The sequence below is a fragment of the Falco rusticolus genome, chromosome Z, assembly GCF_015220075.1.
Source record: "Falco rusticolus isolate bFalRus1 chromosome Z, bFalRus1.pri, whole genome shotgun sequence".
NCBI classification, from domain to species: Eukaryota; Metazoa; Chordata; class Aves; order Falconiformes; family Falconidae; genus Falco; species Falco rusticolus.
The window spans coordinates 31,063,624-31,081,379 of NC_051210.1; the positions used below are offsets into that span (position 1 = coordinate 31,063,624).

General features: G+C 38.9%; 1 protein-coding gene across 1 annotated transcript in view; it reads right to left on the bottom strand.

Moving 5' to 3' along the window:
- Positions 1–17,756, bottom strand: part of GAK (cyclin G associated kinase) — a 70,515-nt gene that overhangs the window by 14,256 nt on the left and 38,503 nt on the right. The window contains exons 14-22 of the mRNA XM_037373867.1: positions 17,296–17,305; positions 16,799–16,932; positions 15,371–15,565; positions 14,481–14,598; positions 12,052–12,131; positions 11,486–11,679; positions 9,453–9,611; positions 7,108–7,581; positions 4,971–5,141 (exon numbers count right to left, since the gene is read on the bottom strand). Of these exons, the coding sequence (XP_037229764.1) occupies positions 4,971–5,141; positions 7,108–7,581; positions 9,453–9,611; positions 11,486–11,679; positions 12,052–12,131; positions 14,481–14,598; positions 15,371–15,565; positions 16,799–16,932; positions 17,296–17,305 (1,535 nt within the window). The remainder of the gene's footprint in view (positions 1–4,970; positions 5,142–7,107; positions 7,582–9,452; positions 9,612–11,485; positions 11,680–12,051; positions 12,132–14,480; positions 14,599–15,370; positions 15,566–16,798; positions 16,933–17,295; positions 17,306–17,756) is intronic.

The following is a 17,756-nucleotide window of genomic DNA, read 5'->3' on the forward strand; positions in this document are numbered from 1 at the left end:
TCACAGCTTTTCACTTTTCTCAGCTTTACATTCTGAATAGCTACCAAGTCACAAAAACTATTTTATCTTACTTGAGGAAATAACTTGAAGCAAATTAAATATCCCTTCCACCACCTCAATCCACTAATTGTATTTATACTTAGATCTTATGGTTGCAAACAGAGAACATTAAATACTCTGCAGGAAATGTCTGCCGAGAGCCTGTATTCCAGCATTATCATCTCTGCTGCATGTGAAGGAAAATATCAAAATAAAATGCACAAAGACTCCAAAGTCTTCTGAAGGTATGGTACAATTTTCAGCCCTTTCTCCAGACTTAAGCTTGAGAGAAATAAGAGTAAGCTAGACTAAACTACAGCTGAATGCACTTGAAAGACTAAGAACACACTATGGGGATCAGCTGTTTTATAACTGCTGGTTTAAGAGCAATCAAATTCATCACATCCCCCACCCTGAACAAAGCAGGGAGCAGCCTACTTGTTCAGCAGTAAATTCACTATAAATAGTACAAGCTTACACTCATCCGTTATGCTTTTATCACAAAAATCTGAAACAATGGAGTACAACGTGCAATACACTGAACAGATAAGATGTTCCTTCTGCAACTGTTTATTCTTATGCTACATTCTTTCTAGTTGTACAATTTGGGCATTACAATAGATTTTCACATCAAGAAATAGTGCTACCAACATGATACTCCTACCTCTACATATTTTTGAAGAGACCACATGCTGAATCCCTGATTTTTGTAACCTGGCACACTGGAATCATACAGATACATTACGGTAAAGGAGCAGAATATCTAAAGAAAGAGTAAAACATGAAGCATAGCTAAACATTCAGAAAGTTGAAGCAATTTATTACGGGCAAGGAGATCCATAGCTGCTTGCCCCTTAAGTTCTTCTTTAACGCACATATGTATAATCCTTAGCCATAAAGCAGTAAACTGCTGAAGGTCAGAGCACAGTGCTTTACTAACAGTGCTCCAACCAAGCTAAGATACAAGAATAAGTTGGTGGTAATCAGATCACACTTCCCAGCTTCCCAAAATAAGAGCCCTACATTTTAGTCTATCAAACACACCACCTCACATTAGGTTTTCTTTATTTAACTTGTCATCTCTACAGGAAATCCTTTAATCACAGAGGACAACAGGATTTTCTGTGGACCAAGAGGCTGGTTTAATATGACACAAGGTTTTTTTAACCTTCTCTAAAGCCTGACTGAGAACAGCCTGAAACTAACTTCTACACAGGAGAATACTACATTGGTCAATCAGGTTTCTTTTGATCACCTTCTGCATCTCCTGATCAGATCAGTTCATTCTTGCAAAGGGAAACACATTCCTGACTCAACTTGCATTAGAGATGACCACCTACTTGCATATCCAAACAAATCCTTTCTGTTCTCAAAAGCGCTCGCTGAGCAGGTACCTACTAAGGAAAAAAGGATACTCCTCCAGCTACTGGTGACAGCTTGTTTTTGCAAGTGTGGCCACTCAAGTGCAGGTTATCGATTCTGAACTCAGTCATCCTACTAGCTTCTCTAAATTACTAGTTTTTTCACAGAAAATTAAAATACCTTGTTAACATACTGCCATTTAGCAAAATTGATCAACATTTTTATAGTACAGGATAGAATGCCTTAACAGATCAGATATTCTTTAAGACCCATTTTTCCTACAAATTGAAATCACATTTTAACACTCCTATGATTTTAAATTTCAAGGCACCCTAAGAAATACAAGCCTAAAATTCTAATTCTTGATTACGCTCACTGAAACCGCTTTTTCCTGTTATCTATAGAGGTTCAGTAACTGTTTACTACTCCAGAAAGCTTACCCATCGCTAAAATTTAATTCTAGACACGTATTACCGCTCTAACAGTAGATTCACCATGTCTCATGGCTGCAGCTTATTTTGAATGAACACTGACATTACTACTAATTTTTTTAGTGTGTTTAAAATTGTTCCTCACTTTAATGACTTCCTGTTTGCACTTTCTTCTGCTTGCTCAACATAATTCTTCCAAATACGTCATTTGAAAACACGCCCTCATTTGCCCTCTTCTCCAGTTGCTAGTTACCACGTCCTTTCACTCACTCATGTTAGAAGCATTACAGCTATTAATTTTTCAAACTTCCCTGCTAAATACCTGAGCCTTTACCATTCCATCTGGTCACAAATACATACTCCATTTCAGCTGAACACAGAAAAGTCGTCCATTTTAAAGTCGTCCTTTCGGTAAAGATAAGGAGCATGAAATATTATCCCAAGTCCTCCACTCCCACAGGGTTTTTAAAGCCTGAATATCAATGGAGAAAGATTGGGAAATCCCTGTATAACTGTAGACTAAACAAGAAGATGGGTACATTTTAAGCATCTTTTCCTTGTGTTGACAGAAAGCTCCAGAAATCACATTAAAATAGCAGTATGCTAATGCATTTACCACAGTGCAAGTTTTCAGCCAAAATAAGGAATAGTACACATGAAACAGTAAGCAGTGAAGTCATGTGTCAAAATATTTCTTTTCTTCTGTACTTGCTCAGATGTTACTAACAGCTGAACATTGATGGTGGTCTCCTAGAGGTTGCAGGGAAACATTCAGAGAGCAGAAAATCACGTTTATGTATTTTTACAACTTAAATTTAGTATATGAAAGAGTCCTCTGTCATATAGGGATTGAAGCACCTCTGATATGAGGACAGGCTGAAGATCCTGGTATTGTTTAATCTGGAGAAGAGAAGGACTGGGGGTGGGCAATCTTACCAATGTGTATAAATACTTAACAGGAAGAAATAAAGACAGCCAGGCTTCTTAGTGCTGTTCAGTGGAAGGACAAGAGGGCAATAGGCACAAACTGAAACACAGGAAACCCCATCTAAGCAGTAGTTTTTTCTGTAAGAGTAGTCAAGTACTGGCACACAAGTTGCCCATAGAGGTTGTTGAGTCTTGTTAAAGACTGCATCCTTGGAAACAATGAAAATCAGCAAGGTCATGGTCTTGAGCAGCCTGTTCTACCTGACCCTGCTTTGTGCAGGTCAACTAGATAATCTTCAGAGGTCCCTGACTCTGGAGTGAGATGAGATTTTTTGGCCAAGATGATGCTCCACAGATCAGTATTGATTAAAACTTCTGCTTTACAGAAAAAAAAAAAGTATCATCTGCTTGGTAATCTCATGTAGTGACAATGAAAGTGTCATAATTAAAAGCAGCATAAAACTGGCAACTATACAACTATAACACACAGCTGTTACTGTATCCAGGCCAGAACAAAAATGCTGCAAAGAAAGCAGCAAGTGGGATCTTCTCAGCAGAATCAACCACAGCTCAAATATAATGCTTAAATACATGGTAGAGAGGCTAATCAGCTGGCTAGTCTTATTTCAAGGATGAAGGCCTCATCTCAGACAGGCAAATACTGCATTTTTTTAAACAAGTTTCTCTGTAGCTAACACTCAGACTGCATCACTCAAAGGCAGGGTCAACTAGACAAGACTGTCCAACAATGATGGCAACTCAAAACTGCATGCAGTAAGTGCTGGGAAGAAAATGCTGCTGGATTCAGGGTGAGGAATGTGATACCACCATTCCTAACTACATCCAATTTCTAAGTAGGGGTCTGCAAGGGCAGACTCTGTGAGGAGAGGCCTAACTGCTCCATGCTGGACACAACCAGCTCCAATAGACCTACCGCAGGATACAGCTGCCAAGTGCTGCTCAGCCAAGAGGGGTTGTTTTCACCTCTGGAAACACATACATAAATAAGAAAGGGTAAAAAACACTGCACAGCAGCTGTGAGTGAGAAAAGCAAATGAAAACCAGCCCTGCAGACACCAAGGCCAATGGATGAAGGGGAGGAGGTGTTCCAGGTGCCAGAGCAGAGATTTCCCCACAGCCTGTGGAGAAAATCACAGTGGAGTAAAAATATCCACACTGCAGCCTGTAGATGAGCCCGTGCAGATGGATGTACGCTGGACACAGCCACAGCCCATGGAGAGGAGCCCACACAGCAGCAGGCTCCTGGCAGGAGCTGCAGCCCCTGGAGGACCCACACTGGAGCAGTCTGCTCCTGAAGGACTGTACCCTACAGAGACCCATGTTCCTGAAAGCCTAACCCATGGGAAGGACCTACACAGGAGCAGGGAACAGTGCGGGATGAGACAGCAGCAAAGAGCTGTTACAGACTGGCCACAAGCTCCATTCCTATGGAGAGGACCCACACTTGTCTTTGAAAGTCAGATTTAAAATGCCAACACTTCTGGCTCTACCACTCCATTTCTGTAAGGGTATGCTTCTCTAAAGAATGAGCATGCTCAGAAGCTCTACTTAGTAACACTTTGAAAATAATGTGTTTAGCAAGGAGATATGAGAAGACCGAACAGATCACAAAGCTTTTTGTTTAATGACAAATAGATTTTAAAATAAATGCATGAGGAAAAGACATCACCAAGAATACGTCAGAAATTAAATGAAAGAAATAAGATTAGAGTATTACATAATGTACTCCACAAGTGTATTACCAGAACACATTCAGATCAAGAAGGTCCAAGCTAGCTTCAGCTTGCATTTAAATAATTGGCTACATTATAATTTGACTTGCTCATTTCTTTTCCAAGTCTTTCAGAAAAAATCTTTAAAAACTGAATACAATCAAAATAGCATCGTCATTAACTTTGCAGGTGTTTGTGTACTCTCATTTCTAAGTACTCTCAGAGGAAACTCCAGCTCCCAACAGAAGGTGAGCAATGCTAGAAATCCTCTCGCCTCATAAATAATAGCATGACATTATACAGGAGACTCTCACTACTTGGTGCATATGTATTTGCATTCCCAGAACATGGAGCTAATTAAAACAGCAGTCAAAACAAGTGGATCTGTTAAGACACTAATCCACCTTGACTAAGCTGAAAGACAAATGCACAGAGCAGCAGCAACTGTTCAGAAACAGAACACCAGAAGCACACTTACCTAAATTTAAGAAGTCTGAGCTGGAAGAAGGCGGAAGCGAACTGTGTGTGGAAGGAACTGTACTAGGTGTAGATACCGAGCTTGGATTAAGGAAGTCCCCAAAGAGGTCTGGACCAGACAGGGCTTGATTCTCTGAAGTTGATGACATTGTGAATGGGTCGAAAGGATCAGCTAAAAAAAGAAGCAAAACCAAAAATTATCTTACGACAAATTTCAGAATAAACAAAGTTGAAAAAGCCTTACTCCTCTGGAAGCACAGACAAAAAGCAAAGTTCATGTCAGTAACTGCAGCAGCCTTCTAAGACTTTTTCCTGGTACAGAGTCACCATTTGTCCCTTCCTCTAGACATCTGTACTTCAATGTTGGTACATACACAATACGAACAGCTACGTTTTCAAACAAAAGTCCTTGAAAAGGCTGCATACTTTCAATAACATTGTTAACTTCATCCATGTAAGAAACATCTTAAATTTTACCGATCAACTGCAAACAGAAGAATTACATTTTTTAGATGCTCTATAATGCCAAACCTCCAAAGAATTTAAACAAATCTACTATCAAACTACTAAAAAGATAAACTAAAACATTCATACCACCGTTTCGACTTGAAGGCATTAGTGACTGGGGTAGAAAGCACGTCAACTCAAAAATGAAAACCAAAAGAAGCCAGGCTTTCAACAAGTCTCTAGTGATCACAATGAAAAAAAACTAAGTGGAAGAGTATTTATAGTCAGCATGGGGTAACACGTGACAGTCAGCTGGAATAAAGGCTCGAGATCTTCTGCTGCCCTCTAGGGTCAAAATCCTCAAAAGCCCAGGGGCTCCTGCCACAACTCACTCAAACTGAAGAAAGGAATAACCCTGCCATAGTGCCCTAGCACATCCTGAGGCGATGGCCACATTGTACAAGACTCAGTAACACTTCAAAGAAACAAACCCTGGATTGTCATCAAGCTATTTTACTATAGTATCAGACGTACACAAAATCTCAAGTACAAGTTTGATGTGTAAACTAAAATACAACAAAGGCCAAATATTCTCACTTCTGCCATTATCTTTCTCTTATCCAATTCAAAGGTAAAATTAGATCCATACATGGCTACTACCCAGGTGTTTCCTGGAGTAGATATAAGAAAGGCATAGTTAAAGTATTAAAGATTCTCTTTTATGGACTTCTGCCAGTGTAAAAAAGGTAAATTGATTCCTCATTCATCACAGTATAATACTGCACTGCTTCAGAATTACAATATTTGAAATCACCTAAATGTTCTACAAAAACACTTTACAGTTGTATGTAGATCAAAGCTTTTAGTCTAAATGAATTATCTTTGTGCAAATAAGCTAAATCTTGTAACAGTTACCCAGATTATTAGACTTAATATTCTCAGAAATCTTAGCGTTAACATCAGGCAGAGAGTTGCTGTTCCCTAAAGTTTAGTCATGTGACAGGGCTAATGATCCATTGCTAAGAGGAGCAGAACCTCTGAACTGAAATGTCTTGTTTCAAATACCAAATACAACAGGACGTAACATTCTCTTTCAGGATACAGACCTGCCAACATCATCAGTAAAAACAGCAAGAAAACACCTTTTAGCAGTACCCTTATCCTACTGGTTTGAACAACAACCTACAGAATTTCCAGCTGCCTAGCAATCTTACATGATTAACACAAAAAACCCTCACAGATGCTTGACCTAAACTCACAGCTCTGTACCACACCTAATGCTACTGCTTTCTCCCACTTCGTGTAAAGCAGTAAGTTACTACAAGTCTATGCCTTAGTAGGAAAAGTTATTTACACATGGATTTAGAAAAGGATGTAGCATGTAATGTTTGTATGGGGAGGTTATGGATTCTTTAAAAATACCGAGTCCCCTTTAAATTCAAAATTTGATTCTTTTCCATTTACATGGTTTGAAGTTAACAGGATACTAGCAACATAACAAAATACTTGGGTAATATACAGCAACTTCTCTCATTCATGCAGTAAAACACCTGCTCTATGTAGATTCTTGCTATAGACCAACAGGGCTTCACTGGACCAATAAAAATACAGTACTCATTTTCCAAGCAAAATGCAAGCAGCAGCTTTTATCTTTTGGCCAGCTGAAGAGTACTAATGTTAATTTTATGTACCTGAAGACATGGTTGCTGCTGAAGACACACCCTGAGTAGCAGCTGGACACTGACTGCTGAAAAAGAAATCTGTTCCTTGTCCAAGGAGATCTCCAGTGGGCCCTTCTGAAATCTGTGATGCATTATTCACAAACAGATTGTTCAGCAAGTCTGCATTACTTGATGAAGAGTTTACTTCTGAGATAGGTTGTTTCTGTTCTGGTGAAATGTCGGAATGTAGTCCAAGTAAGTCTACATTCTCTTCAGGAAGAGATTTTTGTAATGGTGCAGATGGAGCTTCAAAATTTGCTTCAAAAAGCAACTCGCCTTCTGGAGTAACACAGTCTTTTTCATTATCAGCGACTGCACTTTCTTCACCTGGAAATGTAGGGAATTCCTCATCTGAAGGATCACTCTCCTCCCTATCATCAGATAGTTGAACACGATCATTTTTAGATGAACTGTCCTCTACTCCACTTTCTGGACTTTTTCCTTCTTGAATAAAAAGAAACAGCTTTAGATTACCAGGATTCTTCTGTCAACTAGGATAAGACAGACTTACACAGTGACATCATATGAAACCAATCATTAATTAAACAAAGCTCACAAAAGCACTGACGAAAAAAGAACTTTTGCCTACCACCTCTTTATACAGGGCAGGCAAAGGGGCAGCTCAGTACCACGCTTGCCACTCTGCATGGTCAGGTGTTAGGAACTTTTTCAAAATGAGACTGACTTGGACATTCACCTCTGGACATAGTACCACTTATGGCTTAGAAGATGTCCTGGTTTCAGCTGGAACAGAGTTCATTTTCTTCTTAGTAGCTGGTGCAGTGCTGTGTTCCGGATTTGGTGTGAGAACGGTGTTGATAACACACTGATCTTTTTAGTTGTTGCTAGGTAATATTTATACCAGGACTTTTTAGTTTCTCAGGCCTTGCCTGCAAAAGGGCTGGAGTGACATATGAAATTGGGAGGGAGCACAGCCAGGACAGCTGACACAAACTAGACAAAGAGGTATTCCATACCATGGGACATCATGCTTGGTACATAAACAGGGAGGGGTCAGCTGGGGCCTGCCAATAGCTGCTCAGGGACTGACAGGGCATCTGTCAGTGGATGGTGACCAACCGTACTGTGCATCACTTGTTTTCTTTTCTCCCTTCCCTTTGGATTTCATTCCTCTCCTCTCCTCCGTCCTTTTCACCATAACTGTTATTATTATTGTTCTTTGGGGTTTATTTTATTTCAATTATTAAACAGTTCTTATTTCAACCCTTAAGTTTTACATTCCAGTTCTCCTCCCCATCCTTCTGGGTGAGGCTGGGGTGAGTGAAAGACTGTATGGTACTTAGTTACCAGCTCAGGCTAAGCCACGACAGGATAACATACTAACATTTCCAGTTGTTGCTAAGTAATGTTTATAGGAAGTCAAAGACTTCCCAGTTTCTCAGGCCCTACCAGCAAGAAGATTGGAGGAGCACAAGAAATTGTGAGGGGACACAGCCAGGACAGCTGGCCTGAACTAGCCAAAGGGATACTCCATACCACAGAATGTGATGCTAAGTATATAAACTTGGGGGAGTTGGCCAGGGCCCACCAATCACTGCCTGGGGACTGGCTGGGCATCAGCCAGCGGCTGGCAAAGCAATTGTACATTACTTGGGGTTTTTTTCCTCCTTTCCTTTGGATGTTATTCCTCTTCTCCCTTCTTTTCATTACAATTGTTACTATTATTATTAATTATTTTATTTCAACTATTAAATTATTCTTATCTCAGCCCTCAAGTTTTACCCTTTCCCTGGTTCTCCTCCCCATCCTGGGGCAGGGTGTGTGTGAAATGAGCAAGTGGTTGTGTGGTGCTTAGTTGCCAGCTAGGGTTAAACCACAACAGATCACTAACTGCTGCTCCAACTCAACAATAACATCAGCGACAGCATGAGCAGTTACTGATATTTTTGCCAATACAGCAGAACCCAGAAAAAGGACTTGCACATGCACTACAAATTTACATTTTCTCAGTCCAAACACTGATCTGGACTCCACCGGCTAGTCTACTTTTTCTCTGTTCCTCAGCCAGCCTAAGGGGGCTGTGGGAAGGCAAAGGTTTCCTTGCAGACCTTTAAGGTTAAGATTTGTGCAGAAAAAGAAAAACTTAGCTCAGCGTTTAAGCCACACACAACACCAAAAAAACATTACTTTACACAAATGAAGCAGAATGGCCTGTAGACCTCACTCTTTAAATAGCTTTTTGTCATGGTCTGGTGAAATAGTGACTTCTGCTGCATAAGAAGGTTTAAGCGCTCATTGGAAGGTGTATAAGACAACAAGCACAACAAATAGTTACTTCAGAGGAAAACCCATACCTTTCCAGTCCAGAGAATGAAAGAAGTTATTTGCATCAGTACTACTGCTGTGTGGGGATTCTGTATCAGTAGGTGCACTTTCTGAAGACTGCTCCAGCTGGGATGCTTCGGCTTCATATTGTGCAGTTGAACCTGGTTGTCTAGGCAGCTCTGGTTTCCCTATAAAATAGAATTTAAGTCAGAACCCTTGGGGAGAAACTTCCAAAACTCAATCCTGGTCATAGCAGCTAGTATTTGGCTTACAGAATGACTGCTGTACCACAACAACTGTCTCAAAGTGCCTATTATTCTACAAAGGCACAAAATTCCCTCCCTCACACTCCATTCGAAATCGGCATTATTGTTTCAACTGCAAAAGCTATCAAGACCCTGTTTTCAACTTTAACATCAGATTACATCAGATTCATAGCAAAGCACTCAAGCATTCTGACATTTGAAGGAAAATGTAATTGACACCTCACTTGTGCCATTGTATAGAATATGCAAGAGCTAGGAACAACATCCGCAATACAGAACAGAACAGCAGGAAAGAGCAAATGCAGCTACAGGAAAAAAAAACAACCAAGCAGAGTATAAAGCCAGAGAAGAACATGGCAGTTGTTAACAAACATCTCCAAGGAGTTAAGTAATACACTGTGTTCTGTGATTAACTACTCCTTACATTTATTATTTTACTGAGGTCACCAGATTATGTGACTCTCGTGTAAGACTGAGTTAGGCTGAGTTACCTACTGCTGTATCAGCTCTCAAAAAGGAGATTTCTCCAAGGCAAGTATGTAGACTCCCTAAATTAGTACGTGTTCATTCACTGTTTGAAAAGAATGTGATGAATCCTTGGAAGAAAGCTAGCTGTCCAAATCTAAATACCAAACCAGTAGAGCACCCTCTTTCCACATACTCAGCTGTAGCTTACAGAGAAGCTGAAAAAAGTCTGTCTCAGAAAACATACATGAAAGGTCATTAATAACGGAATAGTACAAATTCAATTTTAATAAGCAAGTTTTATAAAACCTATCGTCCTTATCCTATATCCTTCCCACCAGTTTAAAGAAATATTTTTTGTGAGATTTGAAACTCTTACATTTCATTTATCAGAAAATGAAAACAACTTTAAAAATGAGTAATTGTTACAATCCTCATTGTCAATGAAACTTTAGTGAGCTGTGTTCAGAGATTTTTAAAATATACATAACCTAAGTTAAATAGAAAATTATCTATATCATAACACTAACCAAACATAACCTGCTAAAAAAAAAAAAAAAGTAAGACGGCAGCAACTACCTTGTACCAAAAGAAATGTAATTAAGATGTACCATATTAAGAGCAGAGACTAAGATCTCGTGTATGGTGTACTAAAACCACCACAGTAATCTCCATCATGCTTTTTATTCTGGAAGCACAGAGAAGGTTTAAGAGACTTAATGAAAATGTCAAAGCTCATTACTGATACCAGGAGAAGAAGAAAGATCCTGAACAGCATTAACCAGAATTAATGCAGACATCTACAGATGAAGCACAGAATACGTAGTACCAGAAAAACTGAACATCTGCTGGAGCACAATAGAAGAAGTTGAGAAATTGAATTATGACATTACTTGGCTATACGTAATTAAAAATATTTTTATGTTTTATTCTTAAGACCATTTGTGAGGAACGCTCAGATGATTTTAAGTGAAATAATGGTGCCGGTTAGCCAAGTGAAGTTCTTTCAAGACATTTTGCCTACAAATCCTGGTTGTTACAATTCCATTTGCTAAAATCCCTGCAAATAGGATATTCATAGCTATCAAATAGTAAAGCAAGCAAATGTAATGACAGTGGATAAAGTGTAAAGACAAGGAAAATTATAATCCCTTATTGAAGGATAATTTATACTCCTTCATATAATGGAAAATTTTAAGTGATATTTACAAAAAAATACACCTTTTAAATTTCTTTCATTTAAAGGAATGTCAGAAATGAAACAAAAGCCTCAAATGTTAAGGACATTAGAAACTTTAGCATGTTCTCTAGTTTTTCAAAAGATTCATTACCAAATTTTGATAAAATCTCTTGTTGCTCCTCTCGGGTGGAGAAGAGGATCTTGGGATTCAGTCCCTTTATATTCATGTTATCCCATGGTGGCTGTTCACAGCTAGGTCTGCCTCTGGGCTCCACCTCTACTTCCAGATTGACTTGAAATAAATCAGGATATTTTTCTTGTATGTCACAGGCATCCAGATCATACCTGAAAAGATGCATACAAGTAGGTTCTTGATACTGATTGCTAACTAGATTAAGTTCACCACAGTCCAAGGCAAATTTTTAAAGGAGTTAGTATCAGGCTGTATCAGTATCAGTTAGTATCATGCTGTATTTGTATACTTTTTCTACGGATTTTAAACCGATGGTATATTGGTATGTGGGGTTTTTTTGCTGTATTATGAACAAAACCTTCAGTTTCCTTCAGATGAGAAAACAAAAGAACCGTATTGCAATCAAAGTCATTTACTTCCTACACTAACCATATTTCCTCCCCCTGCCACGTTGGTTTGGCAGACTAAACAGTTTCAAATAAAACTTCTGCCAGTTTCCTACATAGGAACAGGTGTCAACATACTTGGCAAATTTCACTGTGGTAGCATTTCGGGGCACAAAACCTGTGTGGAACTGTATCTGAAACATCTTCATTGAAGCCATCTGTTGAAAACAAGAAATACAGGGAAAATAGATAAATCCACACGATTAGTATTCTGCACAGTGTTCTGCCTTCATTACAAAACAAAATATTTTCAGTATTAAAATACTTTAAAGTGTTTGTTTTGCTACCATTTCACCTTAATTCTACGTATACTTTATCTTGAGAGACTTAAATGCAGCTTGAGACAGAATGTAGACAAATCTATTACTACCAGAAACAAACCAAAAGACCTCAAACCAGCTATGTCTCACTAACCTAAGGCTATCAAAGTCTGTTAAGCACTTCCAGACCCTGTTCTAGAGGCTGAAACTGCATGACCTCTGTTGCTTTCCTGAATATCATACATCCAGAAAACCTCACTGTGCAATACACTAATCAGGAAATACACATATAAACAGGAGTCCATTCAGAACAGTTTTAAATGTAGCACATTCTAACGGACACTTCGTAAGAAACGCAGAGCTCTTTCCTATGCAACTTCAAGTCAACCATCCATCCCAGAGAGAATTATAGGGCTTGTCCAAACTGATTCATTATAGCCTTTCAACTTTCCCAACTCATTTTTTTCTGCTGACAGAAAGACTACTTTCCCATGCCTGATCAGCATATGAGAGTCCAGAAAATGCTACTATAGAAGTTTAATGTACCTCCTGGTCTTACACAAATCTAAATTACAGCAAACTGATACATCCACAATGTATTTGTTCACTGGCTTCAGTTACAACACAAGTGGAATAGTCTTGCCAGTCCTTACAAAGAAAGTATTACAGTAACAGTCAAGTAAATATGACAGACTAAAATAGAATTATGGAAGTTCTCCTTGTAAATGAGCATTTATTGAACATCATAACCAAAAGTCAAGTGACAGACAAAGCACTGCTAGCAGGTTGAGGGAGGTTATCTTTCCCCTCAATCCAGCACTAGTGAGGTCACATCTGAAGTCCTGTGTCCAGTGCTGGGCTCCTCAGTATAAAACACACATGGACATACCAGAGAAAGTTTTTCTGATCCATCCATCCCTACCCTGGTCTACACATGAAAACCTGAACATCCTATTAAATCAGTTTTCTTAATCCCTTGCTATGCAAGACATTTCCTAGAAGATAAAACAAATCCCCCCTCAGATTAACTGTGAGCCAGTGGGAGCCATTCGCAATGCCCAGCTCTAGGCATGTAACAGCAATATTGAAATGTGGTGGTTGATCTCTGTAAGAGTTCTGCACAGAGCTTCAAGGAGCAATTTAGAGGACATGCACCTATGGACACATTTAATACCTTTCCACCAAGGCTCCACACCAGGATCATTACAAACACTGTTGATGTATCAGTTACAGCAGACGGATGGGAAAATCCTAATGTCTTCCAATCAGTGAATAAATGCCAAAGAAACTTATCTCTGAAACTGAGATCGCACAAGGAGTATAAACTCAATTTTCCCCAGCTGCATGCCTTCTTCACTGATGATCTTGAACCATATACTAGTTATTTTTGTGCATTAGAGAATCTTTTCACTGAGCTTTCAGGTTTAAAGTATCTTGCATCTGTCCCACAGCACTCTGGTGACATTAAGAAAGTTCTGAATCTCTGCAACATGACAAGATTTGATACTCACCTTTCTACGAAGTAGAAAAAACACAGGGGAAACCATTTATTTCAGTAGTAGTAGATATGTATGAATATGCTTGTTTGCCCCAGATGTATGGAAACTGTCTGAAGAACCCCTGGATCGATTTTCACAATGCTTTAAGTTATCCTAAACTTTGCACTACCCCTTCCTATCTTCTACATGGATCTCCAAGTTTAATTTGGGTTACTCATCTAGAAGAAAAAAAAATCCCATGCTTCATTCTTAGAAATTGGAAGACAGGCTTCATTAGCAAGTTTTTTGGGATCCTGCAATACACTTGCATCCACAGTTGAATTAAAGGAAACATGCATTCTGCCTAAGAAAACAAAGACTAGTAAGAAAGCTTGCTATAAAAACTTGACCTAGCTCTAGAAACAGGATACAAAACCACATGGTTTCTTCTAGCCTCTTATGTACAGGCAGTCCCTGAAATTCCACTTTTTTACTGTGTGGAGGCTTTCCGTGCAAATATAGTGAATATCACTACTGAAGTAATCTCAAGAAATGCTTACCAAAGCACCTACATGCAGAGCACTAAGAACGAACATACACATTAGCCTTGAAAAAGCTGAATTCCCAAGTGCATGAAAACCTCACATGTCTTTGAACAAAGAAAAGGAAATAAAGCCATGTACTTAATGAGATCACAAACACAAGTATAATACAAAATTGTAACAAGAAAAAGCAAATTTTCCATGCAGGCTGTTACATTTATCATTACCTTAGCTTGTAGTCGGCCTCCTAGGGTTGACCTGGCATGATAGATCACAATGAGAACATCGCCCTGGACTGTTATACCTAGCGGAATTACTGCTTTCCCATCTTCAATTTTAAACTCTCTAAAGAAAAAACATAACCACAGTTAATTTCATTTTTTAAAAATAATGTATTACCTTATGTTTTGTTTTGTTTCTCCAAGGCCTTCAATATCAACCCATAAAAAACTGCTTCAAGTTCTTATTACAGAGAATTTGCTCTAAATGATTAAAATTTAAAAGCTGCTCTGTAACACCCCACAGCTGTTTCTGTTCCTGCTCTCTTCAAATTCATTAAACTCCTTAAGGGGCTTGGATTTATAGGAAAGCTAGAGGTATTCTCTCATCTTTCCTCTCTCTGTGACTACCTACACCTAATACTGTTCGTACCCTTTGCAATTCCTGTGCTGTATTACAACTGCAGATACCAGAGCTGTACAAGGGCTAACAAGCACTCCCCTTACAGCTACCATGCCTGTGGGATCCTAATTGTTTCCATGACTGAAACATGGTGTTCAATTCAGTACATGTACACCAGGAATCAGTCTTCCCAGTTCACATCACATGGAGTGAGAGGGAAGAGGCTCTTGTTCACCTCTGCTGTGCCATGTCCACTGTGCCAACCCCACCATCATCCCCACTTTTTGCAGGAACAGATATAAGCTGCTATTGTAACTACGTTGTCTCTTCCACAAGAAAAAGTGGACAGAGGAGCTGTTGTCACATGTTAAAGAAGCTTTGGGCTCAGCTGGGACACGCAAGATCATGCTTTCTCTTAACAGTGAGCACTTAATATTTAAGGCGGTCCAGAAAAACGTAATGTGCTGTTTCAGAGCAAATCATAACCTGTACTTACCTCATTTTGTCATATTCCTGGGAGGTAGTGGTTACTCTCTCATCTCCCACATAAACTTCACAGAAAGGCCTGCAGCCATTACGCTGCTTACTGAAAAGAGGAACTGGAGTCATGACTATTGATCTCACAAGGATGGGCTTGCTGTGAGGAATAATGGGTTCTTCAGCCATCATGTCACACATATATTCGATGTATCTAGCAAAAACAAAGAGGTACTCATTTAGCCAGAAAACAAATTGTAAAAATAGGTAAACACACAGCTGAGTTACTTCTGTTCATACCCAGCCACTAAGCAGTGACAAATGGTAACAATAAAAACACTGGGAACAGCATTTTCAGCAACCACATTTTCAGGTCTGATAGGAATTCACAACAGGAAAATGAAATGGAAACATGGAGAAATATTTATGATCCCTAGCTGGCCTCCCAATTTAAGGGTAGAAACAGTTTCTGTACAAAAGCCTGATGGCTGCACCACAATGGAAAAATGCACTGCCCAGAAAACTGAATACAGCACTGCATATGAACTCATGTGCACCTGTGTCCCACCTTCCAGACAGCTCTAGACATTGCTTTAGGTCTGCAGCCTTACATATATTCAGTTGTAAAACAAACTAGCCACTCTTTCCAAAGGCTTTAAAACACCAAACAAGGAGAACTATTTATTATCTTGCACATAACTGATTGAAGTTGCATAGCAGTTCTGAAGCTAGTAACTCAAAGCTTCCTAAGGACTTTAATTCATCCTCATTAATATGTTATCTTGTAGACAACCCATTAAATATACTAAAAGTAAATCTGCACAACAGCATAATGTCACTTATATTTAACTAATCCTTACTTCTCACATTTCTAAATCTAACCCTTTTTGTAGGAATCACCCTTACTGCCAGTGTCACTTGCTACTAAGACTTCATTGTTATAAGATCAAATTAAATCTAATAATCAGTTTAAAATATTCAAAGTATATGAAAGTCACCTCTTCATGCACTCCTTTAAAAAAGCAGAAGGCATCCCCTACCTAAACAAAAATTGTTAGTGGTCTTTCCATAGAACCTGCAGTGTTCAGACACAGCAAAACCTGTTCTAATAAACTAGTAAAAGTGGAATAAGCCTTACACACATGCAAGAGGATTTTATACTTAAGAGAGCATTCAAAAGCACTGCATACCCTTATTTTCATTCCTGACATTTCTTCACTACAGGTCATACTTGACTCACTTTTAATAAAAGCATCACAAGTAACTCAAGGGCTCACAAAATTCAGAATTACTTTCCTTACTCATAATATATTCCAAGCATTTTGCCATTCAAACACAGACACAATTGAAACAATTTATTTTCCTAAAAAGCATCCTGTAAAAATAGTAGCATATTCACAATTGCATAATGACTTGCTTCAACAGTACCTACAGACCGATACCATACCTCTTATGAGAGGGCCAAATGCCAGGAGGACAGCGTTTCATACTGAACATATAAACTGCAGCTTCAGCAGTAGTGAAGAGACGGCAGAAACACAAAAAAGAACAAACTACAACAGCAGATGCAGCTCTCCCATCCTACAAAAAAAAAAAAATAAATAATTGTGACTTATTAAACCCAGTGGAAAAAGCATTACAGAAGTTAGTGAAGAGCATGCTATCTCCCTATTTAGTGTAATGAAGTCCAAGGACTACTGCAATCGTCAGATTTGCACTTTCTGTCTGAATGTGCAATGTTTTCTTTTTATTTCTACACACTACAAAGGATACTACATATTATCTGCTTGCTCAAATGCGAATAGTTGCTTTAACTTAACACTGATATTTCCAATTGATGCTTATTACCTTACTACCACTACTATCTTTACATTTATTTCCTGGCTGCTACCTGTAACTCCAGCTCAGTGCTATTTTTGGCTGATAACCATGGATTTTTGCTACAAGAGGCGTCCTAAGATTCAGAAGAACTAAGCCACACTAAAAACTCTTTAGACTTCTGCCTGAAACTGCCTGAGGTAATAGATTACCATGAAACGCCGAGAAGGAAATTAAAACACTGAACATCTTTCTGCAGGGCCCACAGCTACACACAGCCCAGATTAATCCCTACATCATAAAAGACTGAAGATTCAGAAAGAAATAATGGTTCACAGAACAAGACCTGTCAAGTTTTTTCGCTAGCAACACAGAACAGATTTTCTTTTGGTGATCATTTGGCATGTAAGTGTGGAAATGGGAAAGAGGGAAGTGTTTTTCCTCAACTTGTTTTAACAGGCATTTCCCTCAGTGCCAGGCTTTAATTCCAACCATTACTTACATCAGTGAAGAGAAGATCTGCCAGCACCATAAAAGCCAGATCTTTAAAGATCAGTTCAACAAATCAGTATTCTTACTGCTGGTGT